At 47.7% G+C, this 19,477-nt stretch overlaps 2 protein-coding genes across 2 annotated transcripts in view; both read right to left on the bottom strand.

Moving 5' to 3' along the window:
* Positions 1–5,697: 5,697 nt before the first annotated feature.
* Positions 5,698–6,702, bottom strand: LOC309391696 (olfactory receptor 52K1-like; the record flags this gene model as incomplete). The annotated part of the gene is made up of 1 exon (XM_081952360.1): positions 5,698–6,702. Exon 1 carries the CDS (start codon positions 6,631–6,633, stop codon positions 5,698–5,700), a length of 936 nt encoding a protein of 311 aa, XP_081808486.1. The 5' UTR covers positions 6,634–6,702.
* Positions 6,703–12,300: 5,598 nt separating this feature from the next.
* LOC309391695 (uncharacterized protein) overlaps positions 12,301–19,477 on the bottom strand; it is a gene marked incomplete at its 3' end in the record, with an annotated part of 34,245 nt that continues 27,068 nt past the window's right edge. Inside the window, exon 5 of the mRNA XM_081952359.1 lies at positions 12,301–12,488. Coding sequence (XP_081808485.1) covers positions 12,301–12,488 — 188 coding nt within the window. The remainder of the gene's footprint in view (positions 12,489–19,477) is intronic.

Below are 19,477 nucleotides of genomic sequence, written 5' to 3'. Positions count from 1 at the left end.
GTGCATTGATGATGTTACCTAGTTTGGTAATGAAACGCCTGCAAGAAAACAGCCGAGCTCAGAGAGCACCAAGGGGCCCCCTCCCCCTTCTAGCACTGGGCATTGAATGGACTTCACCATTCTGCGGGGGGCTCAGGCGCCGTTGGAAGTGAGAGGGGCAGCAAACCTATTTAATCTCATTTCAGCAAAATACCATTGCTGACTTTATGGATTTTCATCTTAATAGAAATTTGTGGAGATATTTTAGAAACGGGTCAAAGTCGGCTGTCCCTGTTGGGGGGGAGGGTTATGGGTTGCTTCTCTGCACGCCAAAGAAAAACCACATTGGCGGAATTGTGGGTAACTCGCCCAGACGTGGGAAGCCCAGAGAGTTTGTTTCTCTGGAAGAGCTTCAGGAGGCTGGCTCTGATCTCTTTGGTTCTCACGCCGTAGATCAGAGGGTGGGCCGTCCAGGGGAAGAGCAGGTAGGAAGACGACGGATGAGGAGAGGCGAGTAGCCGATGGCGATCACGATCCAGTGGGAATCCAGTAAAGGAAGAACATCTGGACCAGGCATTCGGTCAGGGAGATGTGGCTGGCGGGGAGCACCAGGCTTAAGAGCATCCTGGGGAGGATGGCAAAAGTCCCAAAGAGGTTGACCGTCAAGAGCAGGGCGATGAGCAGGCACATGGGGGAGTGGAGGCTCTCCTCCGTCTTCACCGTGTAGATCACGATGGAGTTGGTGGTCACAATGAGGAGAAAGAGGCAGAAGAAAGGAAGGGCGAGGAAGGGCCTCCACTCCTGGAGACCTGGGAATGGGACGAGGGTGAATTCCACATAGGACACATTGGCTGTGCTCTTCTGCATCTCTGCTCAGCTGGCAGGTGGACGGAACTCAGGTGTCTGACACTTCCTGATTCTGAGAAGAACCGATGCCTCTTGGTCAGCCCCAAGTTGGGTGAAGCCTTGCAGAAGAAGAAGCTGAGGTGACCCAGGAGAGAGAACCAGCTTTAGGCTTCCACAACCTGAGTACAATTTCCAGGTGTCAGGAATCAGGCAGCCCTCGCTATTCTGCATGGACCGGACCCCAGAAACTGGACCACTCTGTCCAGTTCCGGGGACCGGGCCCCCTTCTTCAAGGACAGAGAGAGGCCAGGGTCTGTTGGGAGGCAGGCAGTGAGGAGAGCCAAGGATTGGAAATGGACTGCTTGGAGGAACTGGAGAGGCCTTGAGGAGCCTCAAGAGGACTAGGAAGATGTTCTTCAATGAGAGTAAGGAGGAGGGGGAGCCCTGTTCCCTTCGTTCCCAAGTGGAACCATGCCGTTAACTTGCCGGAGAAGAGGTTCCCCTGGACTGCTTGGAAGAAGCTCCTAACAAAGGTTTTGAAAGAAGAGAATATTTGCACAGCAGGGTGGAACTGGGGGCTCCTTGGTGGTGACAGACAAGCTTGGTGGTTTGTCTGTCACAGAGAAAAGCCCCCCCCCCTATTCTCCAAAGGAGGCCAAGGCAGGAGAAGAAGCGATGGATGGTAGCGTGTCAAAGAGAACGAAGGAGGCATTTCCTGTCACTGAGGACAGTTAGCCAGGGGAAAGAGCCTCTCTCCAGAACGTCTGGAGGCTCCAACACTGGAGGTTTTTAAGAAGAGACTAGACAGCCACCTGCCTGAAGTGGCGTAGGGTTTCCTGCCTGAGCAGGAGGTTGGACTAGAAGACCTCCAAGGTCCCTTCCAACTCTTTTACTCTATGTTCCAAGAAGCAGAGCTGAGGCCTGCAGCAAAGGCCAATTCTGGAGTTGGGGACCCCTCATCTGAGCTACTCGGGGACCTGGTCTGACCCTTCTGGACCAAGGAAGGCATGGAGATATTATTCATCTGTTAGTTACTGCATCCCAGTTTTTTTTTTTTAAATAAGAGGCTTGGTTTGTTTGGGGAAAAGTTCCTTTTGGTCTCCCAGAACTGCAGTATCTGCTCAGGGGGTTCTGTGGCAGTGCCAGTGGCAGATGGGAAGCCAGCCAAGCCTGCCAGGAAGAGTGGAAAGCCAGCCTCCCTCCCTGCCAGCTTCCACCTAGTATCTACTCACCAAGGTCCGAGGAAGGATGAGCCACGCCAACTGCTGGCATTACGCTCGAACTCTGCTCTGGGGGAATCCTTTGGAAGGGTCAGGCCAAGAGTCTCCCTGGGCTGCAGTTCATCCCCCCCCCTTTCTTATCAAGGCAGCGCCCCAGGGGGAGGCCCATAGGGGGGGGCCAAGAGGCACCCAGGTGGCAGAACTGGCTCAGCACGCCAGCTGGGAGCTGCCCCCTGGTCCTGTGGGGTGCTGGACCAGGGGAGGAGTGGAGGGGCACCACCAGCTGACCCGTTGCTCCTAGCCCAGGTTCTCCCCCTGGCCCAGCTATGCACTTCCCCGTGTGGCCATTAGATGTTCCTGGGAAGCCCACAAGTTGGGCAGAAAGAACACCACATGCAATAATAGGGTTGGAAAGGACATTGGAGGTCATCTAGTCCAACCCTCTGCTCAAGCAGGAGATCCTATTTCATTCTGGACAAATGGTTCTCCAACCTCTTGAAAGCTTCCGGCGATGGAGTCCCACCCACAGCTTGGGTGGGGACTGGAAGGCTGCCCTTATGGGTTCCACTGTGCAGGAAAATATGTTTTTCTTGCTGTGCTTCCTGTGAAATTTTGCATTGTTCCACCGCTGGCCTCTTCGTGACCTGTAAAGAGCCCCAAAACCCCCCAAGGCTCTTCTCCCGAGGGGGGGGGGGGAGAGCAGGGCAGGGCCAGGAGCCGAGGGCGGAAGCTGGCCAGAGGGAGCTCCAACCTGGAACTACGGAGGGATTTGCTGACAGTGACAAGCATCCCGTTTGACTGGGACGGCAGAAGGTCTCCTGCCTTGGCAGAGGGTTGCATCCCTATGATTCTATGAGGTAGATAGGTAAGATACACATGATAGATAAAGACAGGATTGGTGGATAGATAGAGGGATGGATCGATGGATCGATGGATAATATAGATATAGTAGACAGACAGAGATGGATAGATATAGATGGATGGGTGGATGATCTTTATGTCAGGGTTCCAAACAGCATCCAAAAGTAAATCAGAGTCTGAGACAAAGGATTCCTCAAAAGTTCCAATTGATGAAGAGAGCCACGTTGGCACATCTGGGGAAACCTGAATCTGGAAGTTTCTCGGTTTCCCCCACCCAGTTGAAAGTTCAAGATCTTTCCTCCCCCACCCACAAGTCCCATCCCATGGTCCCATCTCCCACTGCCACGCTGGCAGCTTCCACCCACCCAGTTCCGGTCAGGTGCAGAGGTGCAAAGACAAAGGATGACCTTGGCTTTCTAGAAAGAATGTTGTTATGGCTACCTATCATCTAACTCCTTACAATCTCCCCTCCTATTTTCCCACAATAGAAAATGCATAGCAGAAGAATAGAACGTGTGGCAGGCCAAAGATCCAGAGGAAAAGATGGCTGCAGACTTGACACTTTATGTCATTTCAGCCAATTACCATTGGCAACTAGTGCATTTCATCTTCATAGAAGTACTTTGGGGGATTTTTGGATATATTTTATTCATTTATTCATCAATCGTAAAGGCCATTGTCCTTGTAATGGGTCATGGGTTTTTCTGTCATTACCCAAATAATTTTTTAAAATCTATTTTTATTTTATTCAAAAAAAAAGTTAAAATACAAAACTCCAAATTTTTAAAAAAGGCAAAGAAAAATTACAAAGCAAAGAATAAATAAATAAATAAAAATAAATAAATAAAATAAAAGAAGACATTGAAAAAAGTGCATTAAAAATACCAACACATATATTCATGTTATCCCACCTAATTGAATACTGATTCATATATTACTACAACATTAGTTTCCCTCCCCTTGCGTAACAGGCCCCCAAATTTTTAAAACTATTAAATCTATTTGCAAATTATTGACTGTCATCTATGTACTATATTAATGAAAAAACGATTAACAGAAGAACAATATCAAAACCCTCTGTTCACAACCATGACTGTAATCAACATACCGGTAGAAAATTTGCTGTGGCATCTTATCTATCCCAAATAAGAGTGAAGAATAATTCCGTATTTGTTTCTTAATACCATCTCTTGTCAATTGTCAATTCAATCTCCACAACTGGTCTCTCTTCCAAAGTCCAGATGACTTTCTAAGTAGGTGTGATAAATCCACTGCCCAATCTCCTTCAGTCCTAGAGAAATCCTCCATTCAGTCAGGCTTCTGGTATTGTAAAAGAATGCAGGCTGGAACTTCAGAGCTGAATGCAATCAACTCAGTTCTAAGTCTGTATAATCCGTAGGCATTTCCAAGGGGTTTGCAACCTTCGTATCACAGTCCTTTTGTGAATCTAATTTATCGAGAGCTACATGCATATGAATATTTTCTGCAGCCGTTATCATTTCATCAAACTTAAAAACAAAGTTTCAACAAAAAAAATGCACGTTACCAAACTCTTTCCAGATATCAGCCACTCTTCCTTGTCTGTAATCTGATACATTATAGCTCTGCGTAACTTAACCAGGAAATAAAGAATACTGAGGCAAAATGAAGAAATAAATAAGTGAAGATATTTTCTGAATATTTTGATCCAAGATAAACAGAAAAATTAAAAAATACGCTCCAAATATTTTGTAAATTAATACACTGCTAAAGCCCTGTGATTAAGTCCAATATTAATAAAATGAAAACACTTTCACCATCCAAAAACACACTCTTTCCTTATAGAAAGGCGAAAGGTATTCAAAACAACAACACAAATCACAAGAAAAAAGTCCAGCTAAAGTCCAGCAGGGAGTTAAAATAAATCAACCTTCAACCTACAGGTCAACTTTTAAAAATAAAAAAGCTGAGTAAAACAAAAGATTCAAAAAGTGGAGTTAAATCCCAGGCATGCTTCAGAAAGACGGATGACCTGTGACTCTCCCAGGGACTTGGAATCTTCGAGGCCGCCCTTCCCAGATGGGTCCAGGGCCTTCCGAAAGTCCTTGGCTCATTCCTAAGTGCTCCCATTGAAATCCAGGAGCAGCAACTGCCAGAGAGAGAACTTGGGCAGCAAAAGCGGCAGGTCCTAGGCAAGAGAGAGAGGAAAAAACAAACCCCATACCATTCAGCAGCCATCTTGGGGAGGAGCCCCAAAGAAAAAAACCGTTTTACCCAATTTTGGGTCACTCAACAAAGTTTTGGGAAGCTCAGGGGAAAATAGAAAACCTCTCGCTGCCATTGCCCCACCTAAGATCAGGAGAGGAGCAGCAGCAGCTGAGAGAATTAAGCCAGAGAAAGATCCTTGACATCCTCTCTCGCAATGGACATTTGCCCCAAGGATGCTGAGTCACATCTCGAAAGAGCTTTATGGCAAGAACCGACATTCTTCAGGGGGCACAAGAATTAAAAGATGGAGGAAGGAGACCATCGAGCAGGAGGATCTGGCTGAAGGATCTGACCTCCCTTATACAACTTGCAGGACCTGAACAGGTTGAAAGTTGGAGTACAAGTAAGACCAGTATGCACAAGTGGAGGCTGCTGGTGGATAACAACAAGCTGTGGGAATATGGAGAAATGCAGAGCTTGGCCCATCAGCTGTCATCTCGGCTACTACCAGAAACATGGACCAATCATGACTTATTTTTGGCCAAAGACAAAGCCAAGAAAGTGGCTTCTAGATGAAGGAGGAGGAGCAGAAAGACCAGAGAGTCTATTTTTTGGGAAAGAGCTTCAGGAGGCTGGCTCTGATCTCTTTGGTTCTCACGCCGTAGATCAGAGGGTGGGCCGTCCAGGGGAAGAGCAGGTAGGTTGCACTGATGAGGTTATGGACGTCCTGCGAGGCCGATTTGGCCAGTCGGAAGACGACGGATGAGGAGAGGCGAGAGGAGTAGCCGATGGCGATCACGATCCAGTGGGTGCCACACGTGTGTAAGACTTTGTGACGGACGTTGCCAGAGCTGATCTTCAGAGCCGTGTGGACAATCCGGCCGTAGGAGGCCAGGAGGAGACTGAGGTCAAGGATGAATTCAAAGGACCTTAAGGCTATGCCCAACCTCTTGTTCACGGAGATGTCACTGCAAGACAACCTCATGACGGCCATGTGTTCACAGGCAAAATGGCTGATGACGTTTGAACGGCAGAATCGCACCTGGGAGGCCAAGGCCACCACTGGCGCAACCACGCAAAGACTTCTCAGCAAGCACAGGAGGCTCAGGAGGCCCAGGCGTTTGGTGGTCATGAGTTCTGCGTAGCGCAGCGGGTGGCAGATGGCCAGGAACCGGTCCAGAGCCATCATCAGAAGAACGTTGCACTCCAGGAGGATCGCGAAGTAAAGGAAGAACATCTGGACCAGGCATTCGGTCAGGGAGATGTGGCTGGCGGGGAGCACCAGGCTTAAGAGCATCCTGGGGAGGATGGCAAAAGTCCCAAAGAGGTTGACCGTCAAGAGCAAGGCGATGAGCAGGCACATGGGGGAGTGGAGGCTCTCCTCCGTCTTCACCGTGTAGATCACGATGGAGTTGGTGGTCACAATGAGGAGAAAGAGGCAGAAGAAAGGAAGGGCGAGGAAGGGCCTCCACTCCTGGAGACCTGGGAATGGGACGAGGGTGAATTCCACATAGGACACATTGGCTGTGCTCTTCTGCATCTCTGCTCAGCTGGCAGGTGGACGGAGCTCAGGTGTCTGGCACTTCTTGATTCTGAGAAGAACCGATGCCTCTTGGTCAGCCCCAAGTTAGGTGAAGCCTTGCAGAAGAAGAAGCTGAGATGATCTCACGGTCCTCCTCCTCCTGCTCTGCACAAACCCAATTCCCTTCTAGCACTGATCCACCAAATGGATCATGAAATATCTGCAAGAAAACCATCGAGCTCGGTGAGCACCAAGGACTCTAATAAGGATTTGATTAGCATTCCAAGATTGGTTATTTATTGGAAAACATATCTTTGACTGTGAGGGCTGATTGCAATTTTTCCTAAATGCTGCTCTATGGACTCCTACTCTGAGCAGAAATGTGGCCTGAATGACCTCATCAAACTGTTCAATATCTGGATTATGAAGTGAGGAAGCCTGCGAAGAAAACAAGGGATAGCCGAGAAAGAGATAGGTCAAGGCAGTTGTGATAATGATGACTCAAATAAGCAGGGGATCGTGGTCCAAAACGAAGAACCTTCTTCGGAAATGCGAAATGGGGAACCAGGTATCACACATCAGTCACAGAAGAAGAGCAAGGTAAGCAAAAAGAGAAGTCACCTTCTGGTTGGTGATTCAATCGTAAGAGATGTTAATTTAGGAGAGGATACGGAGGTTTTAAAAGAGGTCAGGTGTCTGCCAGGTGCTACTGCCAGCAGAGACAAGAGGCGTATTCTTAAGATAGTCAAGAATGCAAGTAAGGACTGTGACGTTGATGCTATTATACATCTTGGCACTAATGATCTATCCCAGAAAGATGTACTTTCTGTGCAGAATGATTTCCAGAACTTGGGGTATGAACTTAATAGTATAGGTTGTAGGCTTATCTTTTCAGAGGTTTTACCTGTAAATAAGGAACAAAAAGGGAAGGGCCAGCGTGTAGCAGAGTTTAATGTTTGGCTAAAGGAGTGGTGTAAAAGGGAAGGCTTTGGTTTTATTAGTCATGAAGCCTGTAGCTGGTCCAATGAAAAACTGTACAAAAGAGATGGGTTGCACCCATCCAAGAAAGGAACTGAGTTACTTGGCATTAAATTCACAGATTTTCTTGATAAACATTTAAGCTGAAGAGCGGAGACAGAGAATTAATAGATACAGAACATCTCTGTCCCCAGCAAACTAAAATTCATAGGGTTATAAATGCATGTAACATAGATGTGTGTGTGGGTAAGATTATCACTCCTGCTGTCAAGCAAAACCAAGCATGTAATAGTGATTGTCATACCATGTGCATGAATCACACAAGTGGCAAGAAAATAGGGGCAGTCAGGCATAACACAGGTTATGTAGACAGTAAACACAAGGTCAATCAAAATGGACTCAAATGTCTATATACCAATGCACAGAGTATGAGGAATAAACAGGGAGAATTAGAAATTCAAGTAAAAGAGGGCAGATACGATATTATTGCCATTACAGAAACTTGGTGGGATGAAACTGACAAATGGAACATACAGCTAGAAGGATTTAAATTATTTAAAAGAAATAGACCAAATAAAAGAGGAGGTGGAGTTGCACTATATATGAGAAATAACTACGTCTCTACAGAAATAGAGCACAACAATAATGAGAACTATCTTGAATGCATTTGGGTCAATATTAAAGGTTGTGGGGGAAATGACATTGCCATAGGTCTATACTACAGGCCACCCAACCAAGCAGAGGAAGAAGATGAACTTTTTGCTAGTCAGCTAACTAAGGTATGTAGGAAGCACACCACAATAGTAATGGGAGATTTTAACTACCCTGACATCAACTGGGAAACAAACTCTGCACCAAGTGGAAGATCCAACAGGTTCCTAACAAACCTAGCAGACAACTTTGTTTTCCAAAAAGTAGAGAAGGAAACAAGGGGATCAGCCATACTGGACTTAATTCTCACTAACAGAGAGGAAATGATAGAAGGTGTTGAAGCCACAGGAACCCTGGGGGCAAGTGACCATGCAATATTGGAATTCAACATTATCCAAACACAAGTAGTAGAACAAAGTCAAAATAGAGTCTTGGACTTTAAGAAAGCTAATTTCAATAAACTTAGAGAGAGCTTGGGAAAAATTCCATGGATGAGAATCCTCGAGGGGAAAACAACTCAAGAATCTTGGGAAATTTTGAAAAATGAGATTACAAAAGCCCAGTCTAACACAATACCAATGAAGAAGAAAAACAACAGCTCCCAAAAGAAACCAGCATGGCTGCATAAACAACTATCTGACAAACTGAAAGACAAAAAAAGTAAGTATAAAAAGTGGAAGGAGGGGGACATAACTAAGGCAGAATATCAGCAAATAGCCCGAGCCTGTAAAGATGAAGTGAGGAAAGCTAAGGCTCACAATGAAGAAAGGCTTGCCACAAAAGTAAAAATTAACAAAAAAAAGCTTGTTCCAACATGTTAAAACAAGAAAAAAGTTAAGGAAACAATTGGTCCATTGCTAGGAGAAAGTGGCAAGAAGGTGACAAGCAACAGGGAGAAAGCAGAACTATTTAACTCATGTTTTGCATCTGTCTTTACACAAAGGGATAAAACAGTCCAACCTATCAAAAGCAGCACCACAAAATTAGGAACACAAATTGAAATAGGGAAGAAAATGGTAAGTGAGCACCTGTCTACCCTAGACGAGTTCAAATCACCAGGACCGGATGGATTACACCCCAGAGTTCTGAAGGAACTAGCAGACGAGATCTCAGAACCACTGAATTATATCTTTCAGAGATCCTGGAACACCGGGGAACTACCAGAGGACTGGAAAAGAGCTGATGTGGTTCCCATCTTCAAAAAAGGGAAAAATTAGATCCAGGGAACTACAGACCTATCAGCCTAACCTCAATACCAGGAAAGATTCTGGAAAAAATAATCAAGCAACGAATTTGCGAACACCTAGAAGCAAACAAAGTAATAGCCAAAAGCCAACATGGATTTGTCAAAAACAGATCATGCCAGACTAATCTTATTGCATTCTTTGATAATGTGACAAAATTAGTGGACCAGAGGAATGCCGTTGATATAGTTTACTTGGACTTCAGTAAGGCTTTTGATAAGGTACACCATAACCTACTACTAGATAAAGTAGAAGAATGTGGGTTAGACAGCATCACCACCAGATGGATTCATAACTGGCTGACCAACCGCACTCAACGTGTAGTCCTCAATGGAACTGCATCTACATGGAGGGAGGTATGCAGTGGAGTACCCCAAGGCTCTGTTTTAGGCCCAGTACTCTTCAACATCTTCATCAATGATTTGGATGAGGGAATAAATGGGGAACTCATCAAATTTGCAGATGATACCAAGCTGGCAGGAATAGCCAACACTCCAGAAGATAGGCTTAAGATACAGAAGGATCTTGACAAACTTGAACATTGGGCACTATCTAATAAAATGAAATTCAATGGTGAAAAGAGTAAGGTTCTACATTTAGGCAACAAAAACGGAATGCACAGGTACAGTATAGGTGATACCTTACTCAGTAGTAGTAACTGTGAAAGGGATCTTGGAGTCCTAGTGGACAACCATTTAAATATGAGCCAGCAGTGTGCAGCAGCTGCCAAAAAAGCCAACACAGTTCTAGGCTGCATCAACAGAGGGATAGAATCAAGATCATGTGAAGTGTTAATACCACTTTATAAGGCCTTGGTAAGGCCACACTTGGAATACTGCATTCAGTTCTGGTCGCCACGATGTAAAAAAGATGTGGAGACTCTAGAAAGAGTGCAGAGAAGAGCAACAAAGATGATTAGGGGACTGGAGACTAAAACATATGAAGAACGGTTGCAGGAACTGGGTATGTTTAGCTTAAGAGAAAGAAGGACTAGGGGAGACATGATAGCATTATTCCAATATCTCAGGGGTTGCCACAAAGAAGAGGGAGTCAAACTATCCTCCAAGGCACCTGAGGGTAGAACAAGAAGCAATGGGTGGAAACTAATCAAGGAGAGAAGCCACCTAGAACTGAGGAGAAATTTCCTGGCAGTAAGAACAATTAATCGGTGGAATAGAAGTTGCCTCCAGAAGTTGTGAATGCCCCAACACTGGAAGTCTTTAAGAAGATGCTGGATAGCCATTTGTCTGAAACGGTATAGGGTTTCCTGCCTAGGCAGGGGGTTGGACTAGAAGACCTCCAAGGTCCCTTCCAACTCTACTATTGTATTGTATTGTAAAGTATAAGGGAAATGAAAGCAGAAGAAGAGATGAATCCTTAATGCATGATGGAAACTAGGTCAGGACTCTTCAGATAGAAGAAAGAGAAAAGGAGACCCCACAGAGAGTGCAGAGATGAGCCACAAAGACCATCAGGGACCTGGAGGCCAAATCGTGTGGGAAACAATGGAGGAAACTGGGAAGGTCTTTTCCAATGAAGGAAAGGACACGGTGGGAACTGATAGCAATCTTCTAATACTTGATGGTCTGTCACAGAGAAGAGGAAGGGCCCAACCTATCCTCCAAGGCCCCTTCCGTTTTCTCTCTAGTCATTACCTCCCAGTTTCTTAAAAACAAAAGGCTTGGCCTGGGTGGGGAAGGGTTCCTTTTGGCCCCCTGCAATGGCAGTCTTCAGCATTTGCTGAGGGAACTCGGGGGCAGGGCTGGTTCAAGACATGGGCCCAGGGAAGCCAGCTAGATTGAGCCGAGATGCCCCTCAGAGAAGAGGACCAGATCATGCCTACAAGGAGGGCTCTCGGCCATCAGCCTCCCCTCTCCGCCAGTTTCCCCCATTCAAGTCCTGAAACCTCCCAGCAAACAGTTAGCATCTACTCACCAAGGTCCGAGGAAGGCCGAGCCAAGTGCCCACCTTCTGCCGGAGCCCCAGTGCCTGAAATCTTCTCCAAGGGATCCTTTGGGAGGATCAGCCCAAAGGATTCCTCCCCGGGTTGCAGGTCAGACTCCTCCCCCCCCCACCCACACCAAGGCAGCCCCCCTGGGGGGAGGGAGTCTTCCTCCAGCAGAGGAGAGAAGCCAGGGTGGCCCCAGGTGGCAAACGAGGCTCAGCAAGCAGCCCTGTGGGATGCTGGGCCTGGGGAGCCCCCCCCTCCAGCCCACCTGTGGCTCCTAGCCCAGGTTCCTGTCCCGAGGAGGAATTTCCTGGTGGTGTGAAGCATCAAGCAATGGGGCAGCCCCCTTGCTGAGGTTGTGGGTCAGGGTTAGGCTGAAAGGTTCCCGGAGCCTTTCAAACATGGGCTGGGCATCCCCCTGGCGGGGGTTGTATAAAGACTCCTGCCTCGAGGAGGGGGTGGGACCAGGAGACCTCCAAAGTCCCTTCCAGCTCTACAACTTGATGAAATAGAGAGATAAGATACAGATGACACAGAGAGATAGAAGATATAAGGCAGATGATATAGACAGACAAATGATATAGATGATAGATAGGAGAGAGAGAGAGAGAATTGATAGCAGATAAGATAGAAAGATATAGAAATTAGATAGATAGATAGGTAGGTAGATAGATAGATATGAACGATAGAGATAGAGGGATATAGACGATAGATAGATAAATAGATATAGATAGATATAGATGGAGGGATTAGTAGAGATAGACAGACAGACAGACAGACATTTTTAGATAGACTAGAATGAGAGAGTGTGTGTGAGAGAGAGGGAATAGCTTGCCTCCAGAAGCTGCCATCCCTGGAAGTTTCCTAGAAGAGACTGAGTTGCTTGAGGACTCCTTCCTTGAGCAGGGCTTGGTCTAGATCCCAGGAGGCCTCCAAGATCCCTTTCAGGTGGAGGATCCTATGACTCTGTAACTCCACACAAACCTCCGTCTCCAGCAATGATCTGCCCAATGTTTCCAAAGCCTCAGAAGCAAGAACTTCCAACGCATCCCCTTTTTTGTAAGCAAGCGAGGGCATGAGAGATCCCAGAAGGCCAGTCACAGCATGTTTTATTAATTAATATTATTTCAGAGAAAATGTGGCTGGATTGAGGAATGTTCAAAGGCCTCACAGGCAGTCCTTGACTTACAACCAGTTGCTTAAGGACCCTTGGAATTACTGCCACCTCCCCAAAGATGCTTTACGGATGGTAAAGCACTTCTGGCCGTCGTAAAACACTGCGCTGCCCCCTCCTCCCCCTGGTCACATGACCGGTGTTTGGCAATTGGTTCTCTAGCGGGGCAATCCCACACAGTAGGGCGCCATGCCCAGGGATTCCTGGTAGGCTTCCAGGCTGCCCACTTGGAGCAGGAGCTCCCTTGCCAAGCAGGAGGGCCTCTGCAGTCTGAGCATGGAGGGAGACCTTCTGAGGAGCCCCTGGGCATGGGGTGGGCAGGAGGAGGGAGGGAGGGAGGCAGGTTTTCTTGGCAGTAGCCCAGCGGTGAAATGCAATTTTTTAAAACTACCGGTTCTGTGGGCGTGGCTTGGTGGGCGTGGCAGAGGAAGGTTCCTCAAAATCCCCATTCCTTCCCGATCAGCTGGGACTCGGGAGGCAGAGAATAGATGGGCCAGCCAGACGTGGTATTTGCCGGTTCTCCAAGCCACTCACAATTTCTGCTACCGGTTCTCCAGAACTGCTCAGAACCTGCTGGGTCTCACTCCTGCAGTAGCCCCCGGGTTTTGGAGTCCCTTTCCCCAGGAGGGCCATGGGGAGGGGGTCTCCTGAGAGGCCTTCCCTTGGAGCTGGCTCTGCCTCCTTGAAAGACGAATGGCCTGCAGGGTCACTGAAAGGAATGGGGGCAATGGGGGCAATTTTCTGGCTGTGGATAAAGTTTCCTTGCTCAGTAGAGTAACTTTGGTACACAGGTAGTCCTCAACTTACAACCATTCATTTAGTGACAGTTCAAATTTACAACGGCACTTTTAAAAAGTGACTCGTGACACTCAACCACCATTGAAGGATCCCCGTGGTCATGTGATCAAAGTCCAGAGGCTTGGCAACTGGCTCATATCTGTGACGGTTGGAGTGTCCCAGGGTCAAGTGATCCCTTTTTACGACTGCCTGACAAGCAAAATCAACGAGGAAGCCAGATTCCCTTAACAACCATGTCATTAGCTTAAGAACTGCAGTGATTCACTTAGCAACTGTGGCTGGAAAGGTCATATATTGAAGCAAACCTCAGCTTAGCAATGGAGCTTTTGGCCTCAGTTGCAGTCATAAATTGAGGACTACCTGGATCTAGTTTCCTTACAGGTCAGGGGATGCTCTCCCTGCCTGGAGTGGGGGGGAGGGGCTGCCTTCAACTGACCTCCCTCCCTCCTGCAGGCAAAGTTTCTGCAAAGGCCACAAACTTTCTTTCCCCTGAGGCTTCCCTGGTTTAAACTCTGATCACTGGACGGAGCCAACAGCCTTCTCCCCTCCTGAGAGCCACACTGAGCTCAGAGGCCAATTAGCTGTAATGAGCCGGAGGGTCCCGCAGAGCCCCCCAAGGACTGGCTGGCACCAGGGCTGGCGCAACAATTGCCACCTCTGAGGCCGAGAGGCCCAGCCTCTCCTTTGGGCCCTCGTTTGTTGGAGAAAACTTTTCTGGGTGTTTTTCAGACAACTTTGCTGTCTCCCTGGTGCCTTCCTCGCTGTCTGCCTCCCAGATGGCCGGTCCTCCCCCCCGCCCCCCCTTTCTGGCTTTTGCTCAGAACCTGTGCTAATTAGGGCTCCCGAGGTGGGACCTTCGCAGAAAGCAGGGCGGCCCATCTTTTCTGGGAGGAAATTCAAGGTCTGTTATGGGCATGTGTGGAAAGCAGAATAACAGAGCTGGAAGGGACCTTGGAGGTCTTCTAGTCTGACCCCCTGCTCAAGCAGGAGTCCTTATACCATTTCAGGCAAATAGCTGCCCAATCTCTTCTTAAAAGCCTCCAGTGATGGTGCAGTCACAACTTCTGGAGAGAAGCCCTTCCACTGGTTAATTGTTCTCACTGTCAGGAAATTTCTCCTGGATTTTAAATTGGCTCTCTCCTTGCTTAGTTTCCATCCATTGCTCCTGCCCTCTGGTGCTTTGGACACTAAGTTGACCTCCTCTTCTTTGGGGCAGACCCTTAAAAAACCAACATAAAAGCAAACACAAACCTAGAATTAAGAAGAAATTTCTTGGCAGTAGGAATTCATCAGTGGAATGGAAGTTGCCTCCAGATGTTGTGGGGGCTTCCATAGCAGGAGGTTAACAACTGCAGCAAAAATGTTGTAAGGTCAGGCCTGGTCACCTGGGGGGGGGCTACTTAATGACCACAATGACTTCCAGCTGTAATTCTGGGCTCACTCATGGTCATAGGATCCTGTTTGCTAAAAAAAACCCTGATGTGGTCTCCTTAATCCTGTTACTCATTCATTTTCTGGACTGTCATTCCACATAAAATTAACTTAGGTAAGACAAGTTTAAGGAAAAACTTCCTAACAGTGAGGACAATTAACAAGTGGAGCAGACGTTGCTTTCAGAAATCGTGGGCACTCCGTCACTGGAGACTTTTAAGATGGCCACTTATCTGAAATGGTATCGGGTCTCCTGCTTGAGCAGGGGCTGGACTAGAAGACCTCCAAGGTCCCTTTCAGGCCTCTTCTCTTCTGTTCTATTACTCTTCTAACATAGGGTGTATGTATATTTTAGGAACACAGCCGAGATACCTGTTTGAAAATGCTCAGGTATAAATATTCTACAGGTAGTCCTCAACTTACAACTACAATTGAGCCCAAAATTTATGTTGCTAAGTGAGACATTTGTTAAGTGGGTCCTGCCTCGTTTTATGACCTTTCCTGCTAGACTTGCTAACTGAATCACTGCAGTTTTTAAATTAGTAATACAGTCGTTAAGTGAATTTGGCTTCCCTGTTGCTTGTCAGGAGGTCACAAAAGGGAGTCACCCTGGGACTCTGTGAGTCAGTTGTCAAGCATCTGAATGTAAATGAGGGGACCAGGGGGCTGTTGCGACGGTCGTAAGTGTGAAAAAATGGTCATGAATCACGTTTTTTCAGTGATGTAATTCAAAGAGTCACTAAGTGATCAGTTGCAAGTCGAGGACTTTAGCTGTACATGCAGCTAAATCACACAGGTATAAAAAACGACTTTACCAGATGAAAAATCTCACCTGGCAGGATTTTATCCGTGCTTAAGAAACGATTCCAACAAAGCCCACGAGATGGCAGTGTGGCTTGATTTACTGAGGTTCCAGAGTAAAATGTGGGAAGTTTTTTTCTGGGATTTAAAAGAATTGGAGGTGGCGTTTAAATTTCATGGCTTCAATGCCTCCGTTTCCCATCAGCTATTTGCTCTCTCCCACGGTTTTCTTTTATTCAGGCTTGCAAGTCTTCATAATAAACCTTGGGGCTAATACCTTCATTGACTAGTTTCTTACCAAGTAAATCTGAAAAAGTTCTGATTATTATCCTTGCCTTCGTATTCCCTCCCACCCCTGCTGCGTGACTGAATTTATGACAATCTTGGTCAAGCCAGGAGTTAAATAAAGGTCTCTCTTTCTGGAAATAAAGATGGGTAGGAAATCACTCAAAGGCGGATAGGATTATTATTATTATTATTATTATTATTATTATTATTATTATTATTATTATTATTATTATTATTATTATTATTATTATTATTATTATTATTATTGTTAGAATACTTTTCTCTGGCTTTTCCACAATACAAATGCTTGACCTTTCCCACAAGACCTGTGTGACAGGTGTCCCAGAACTGAAGGAGGGGGCTGTCGGAGGATGTGGGGTGCTCCTTCCCTGAGGCAACGGCCCAATCTCTTGGCTGCACCTCCGCCCTCTCCTGACTTCCTGCCTCCTCTTCCTCCTCTTGTGGCATCACCCAGTCAAGAAGAACGATGCCAGCTGGGTCTGGCGCATGATTGATGCCTTTCTGGCAGACTGCTAAGGGAGTCACAGACTTGGAGTTGCCCCTAGGCTGAAGCTGGACAGCCCTGGGGGTGGAGGTATAGCTGGGATGCTCGTTGGAAGGGGCCTTGGAGGTATTCTAGTCCAACCCCTTTCAACTAACAGGAACAGGAGACCCCATTTCAGACGAGTCTCTGTCCAATCTTTTCTTTAAAATGTCCCGTGTTGGCGCACCCACAACTTCTTGGGGCAAGCTGTTCCACTAGTTAATTGACCTCACTGTTAAGAAGTTTCTCCGTAATTCCAAGTTGCTTCTCCCCTTGGTTGGTTTCCATCTGTTGCTTCTTCTCCTGCCTCTTTTTGGGGCCTTGCAGATGCAGCTCTGGGACAATACAAGCCAGAGGGGCAATGCTTGCATTATTACTTGACTGAGTTCATACATCCTGCTTGAGCAGGAGGTTGGACTAGAAGACCTCCAAGGTCCCTTCTAACTCTGATATTCTGTATTCTAAGCCCTGCTGGCACAGTGGTTAGAATGCAGTATTGCAGGCTAATTCTGCCCACAGCCAGCAGTTTGATTCTCACTGGCTCAAGATTGACTCAGCTTTCCTTCCTTCTGAGGCTGGTAAAAGGAAGACCCAGGATGTTGGGGGCAAAATGCTGACTGCATAAATTGCACTGTGAAGTGGTATATAAGTCTAAGCACTAGTGCTATTCTATGTTCTGTTATCTGCTAAACCATTATCAGTTTAGTTATCACTCATTGAACAAGCCACAACGGTAGAATGCACACAACACACTATGCTCAAGCCCGAGAGGCCACAATGTGGCTCAATAAGGTAATCTTTCAGCTATTTCCAGCAATTTCCTTTCCATTGAAATATTTAAAAAACACACAAAATGCAATTTCCTATCAAGGCAGCAGTGATGCCAGCCTCTCTTCAGTTTGAAAAAAAATGCTTTTCGGTATTCCTGAGTAGACGTGGCCTGGAGAGCTCAGGGGTGGAATCGATGATCAGCAGCTGTGGCAATGGCAGCCAATTGGGGGTGGGTGGTGAAAGGGGGGGAGGGGAGAGTGGGTGGTGGGTGCTATACTCAGGCTTTTTTCCAGCTGCAACTCCCTATAGCAGTTGCTGGAAAGAGGGGGGGGATTGGGGCTCCCCACATTCTGTCAGACCTGCCCCAGTCCGATCTCTGAGGAGAGAAAGACCTCAACTCCAGGGGTCAGTCGAAGTGGGAGGTTCTTTTAGCAGAAGATGTGCTGGTTGCAGGAAAGTCAGGCTAGAACTGAATTTCCCACGCTCAGAAGATACAAAAGGTCTCCCCACATCCCAGCCCTCCCTCCCCCCATGGCCAGTCTGTCTTCAGCCAATGAGGGTCTGCCTGGGTGTTTTGAGAAGGCCGAGATGTTTGGGGCAACGCACATTCTTTCTCAGGCTCTGTGGCCTTGGGTGCTGCTGGCAGGAACCGGTTCCAACAACTCTTCAAGTTGTCTTTCCCCATCCTCCCCATTTCCCATCACATGCATGTTTATTGCCCATTTATTCCTTCCTCCCCACTCTGGGGCCCCTCCCCCCTCCTAGCCTTCCATGGCAGGGTGCCAGCAAGACGCCAAGCCGAGGAGGGCAGACCCGGCACATGGATCCAGTGGAGCTGGGGGAGCCGTAAGGCTGAGCCAGGGGTTGGGCGGAGGGCCTGGTCCAGCCCCATGGCTCTTATAGAAGCAAACTGGTAAGGAGACTGGTTCCTCCTTCCAGGAAAACTTATTCATCCACAAATCCAGCTTCGTGTCTTTGGATGGAGCCTGGCTAAGTCAGGCCCAGGTGGAGCCTCCGTTTGGAGGAAGCAGCCACAGCCGCAAAGTCCAGGGGAGGTGTCGGCCTTCGCGGTTGCCTCTGTGTGCCCCCCCCTCCTTCCAACTTGGCAGGAGGAGGAGGGGGGGAGGGATTGTCCACTTTGGGAGCCAATTACTGCTGCCTCCTTTGGACTTGGAGCTCTTCTTGCACCAGCCGACTGAGCCACAACGGCCGTTTTCGCACGGGGAGCCCAGGAGACCCATTAAAAGTGTCTAAAGTTTCTTGGATGCCGAATGGGAGGAAATGTCCAGGGCTTTAATTACTGGGCTATCTTGCAAGACTCTCTGGCGGTGGCCCCCTCGGTCCAGCAGGCGCTCAGGAGGGACAAGCCATTAACTGTTGCAGGAGCCCAACTACCGCACAGCCTCCCCTGGGGGTCGCACTTCGGGGGGGGGGGCAGGAGAAGAACCTGCTGGCCTCGAAGGGGTCGCTCTGCCGCCGAGATGCTCCCTGAAGGAGGTGTCCATCCAGGAGACCAGAAGGAGAACGTTGGAAGTGGCCTTGTTTTCTGCAGAGCCCCTTGAAGGCTCTGGACAGGCTCTCCAGCCACGGCTGCCCTCCCAGCCCCTCCCAAGAGGACGGCAGCTCTCCTGGGCAATGGCCAGCTGGGAAATGCTCGAGGGAGCCGTTTCCACGAACGAAGCTGGCTCAGTTTCCCTTTTTGTTGCCACCAGGCTGAAAGCAAGGATTTTGCAAAGCTCCCCTCCCCCCTCCCCCCCCCCCCGATTGTCATATCGGAGCCTCCTCCACCTCTCCAGAGCTGTCAGTCAAGGGAGAATGTAGAAAGACACAGCAACAGATCATGGTTCAGATTTACGTCAGCAGAGTAAGGGAATAGGAACCATTCAGATAGCTCTGTGTGTGTGTGTGTGTGTGTGTGTGTGTGGCTTTGTGAGCAATGTAGAACATTTGTATACCTCTCCACACCCTATTATATCTATGCATCCATCTCCCCCCCTCTCCATCTCCTTCCTCCCTCTTGGTGGTCATCAGCACACAGGGTGCCACACCAAAAACACTTGGGTGGCACTTAGAAAATCAACAAAATTTCCATCCGTCAACTCCAATATTGCTTGGATCAGCACATAGAAGATGCCATTGCATGACCACATCCCAGGAAAAAAACCTCACTGTGAAAGAGGTTTTTAACACAAGTTAAAGAACAGACAGCTGTGATTTATTTAAACAACACAAAC

The sequence above is a fragment of the Natrix helvetica genome (assembly GCF_964273705.1).
Source record: "Natrix helvetica genome assembly, chromosome: 4".
NCBI classification, from domain to species: Eukaryota; Metazoa; Chordata; class Lepidosauria; order Squamata; family Natricidae; genus Natrix; species Natrix helvetica.
Note: the sequence above shows the minus strand (reverse complement) of the source record. Positions and strands in the feature narration are given on the sequence as shown.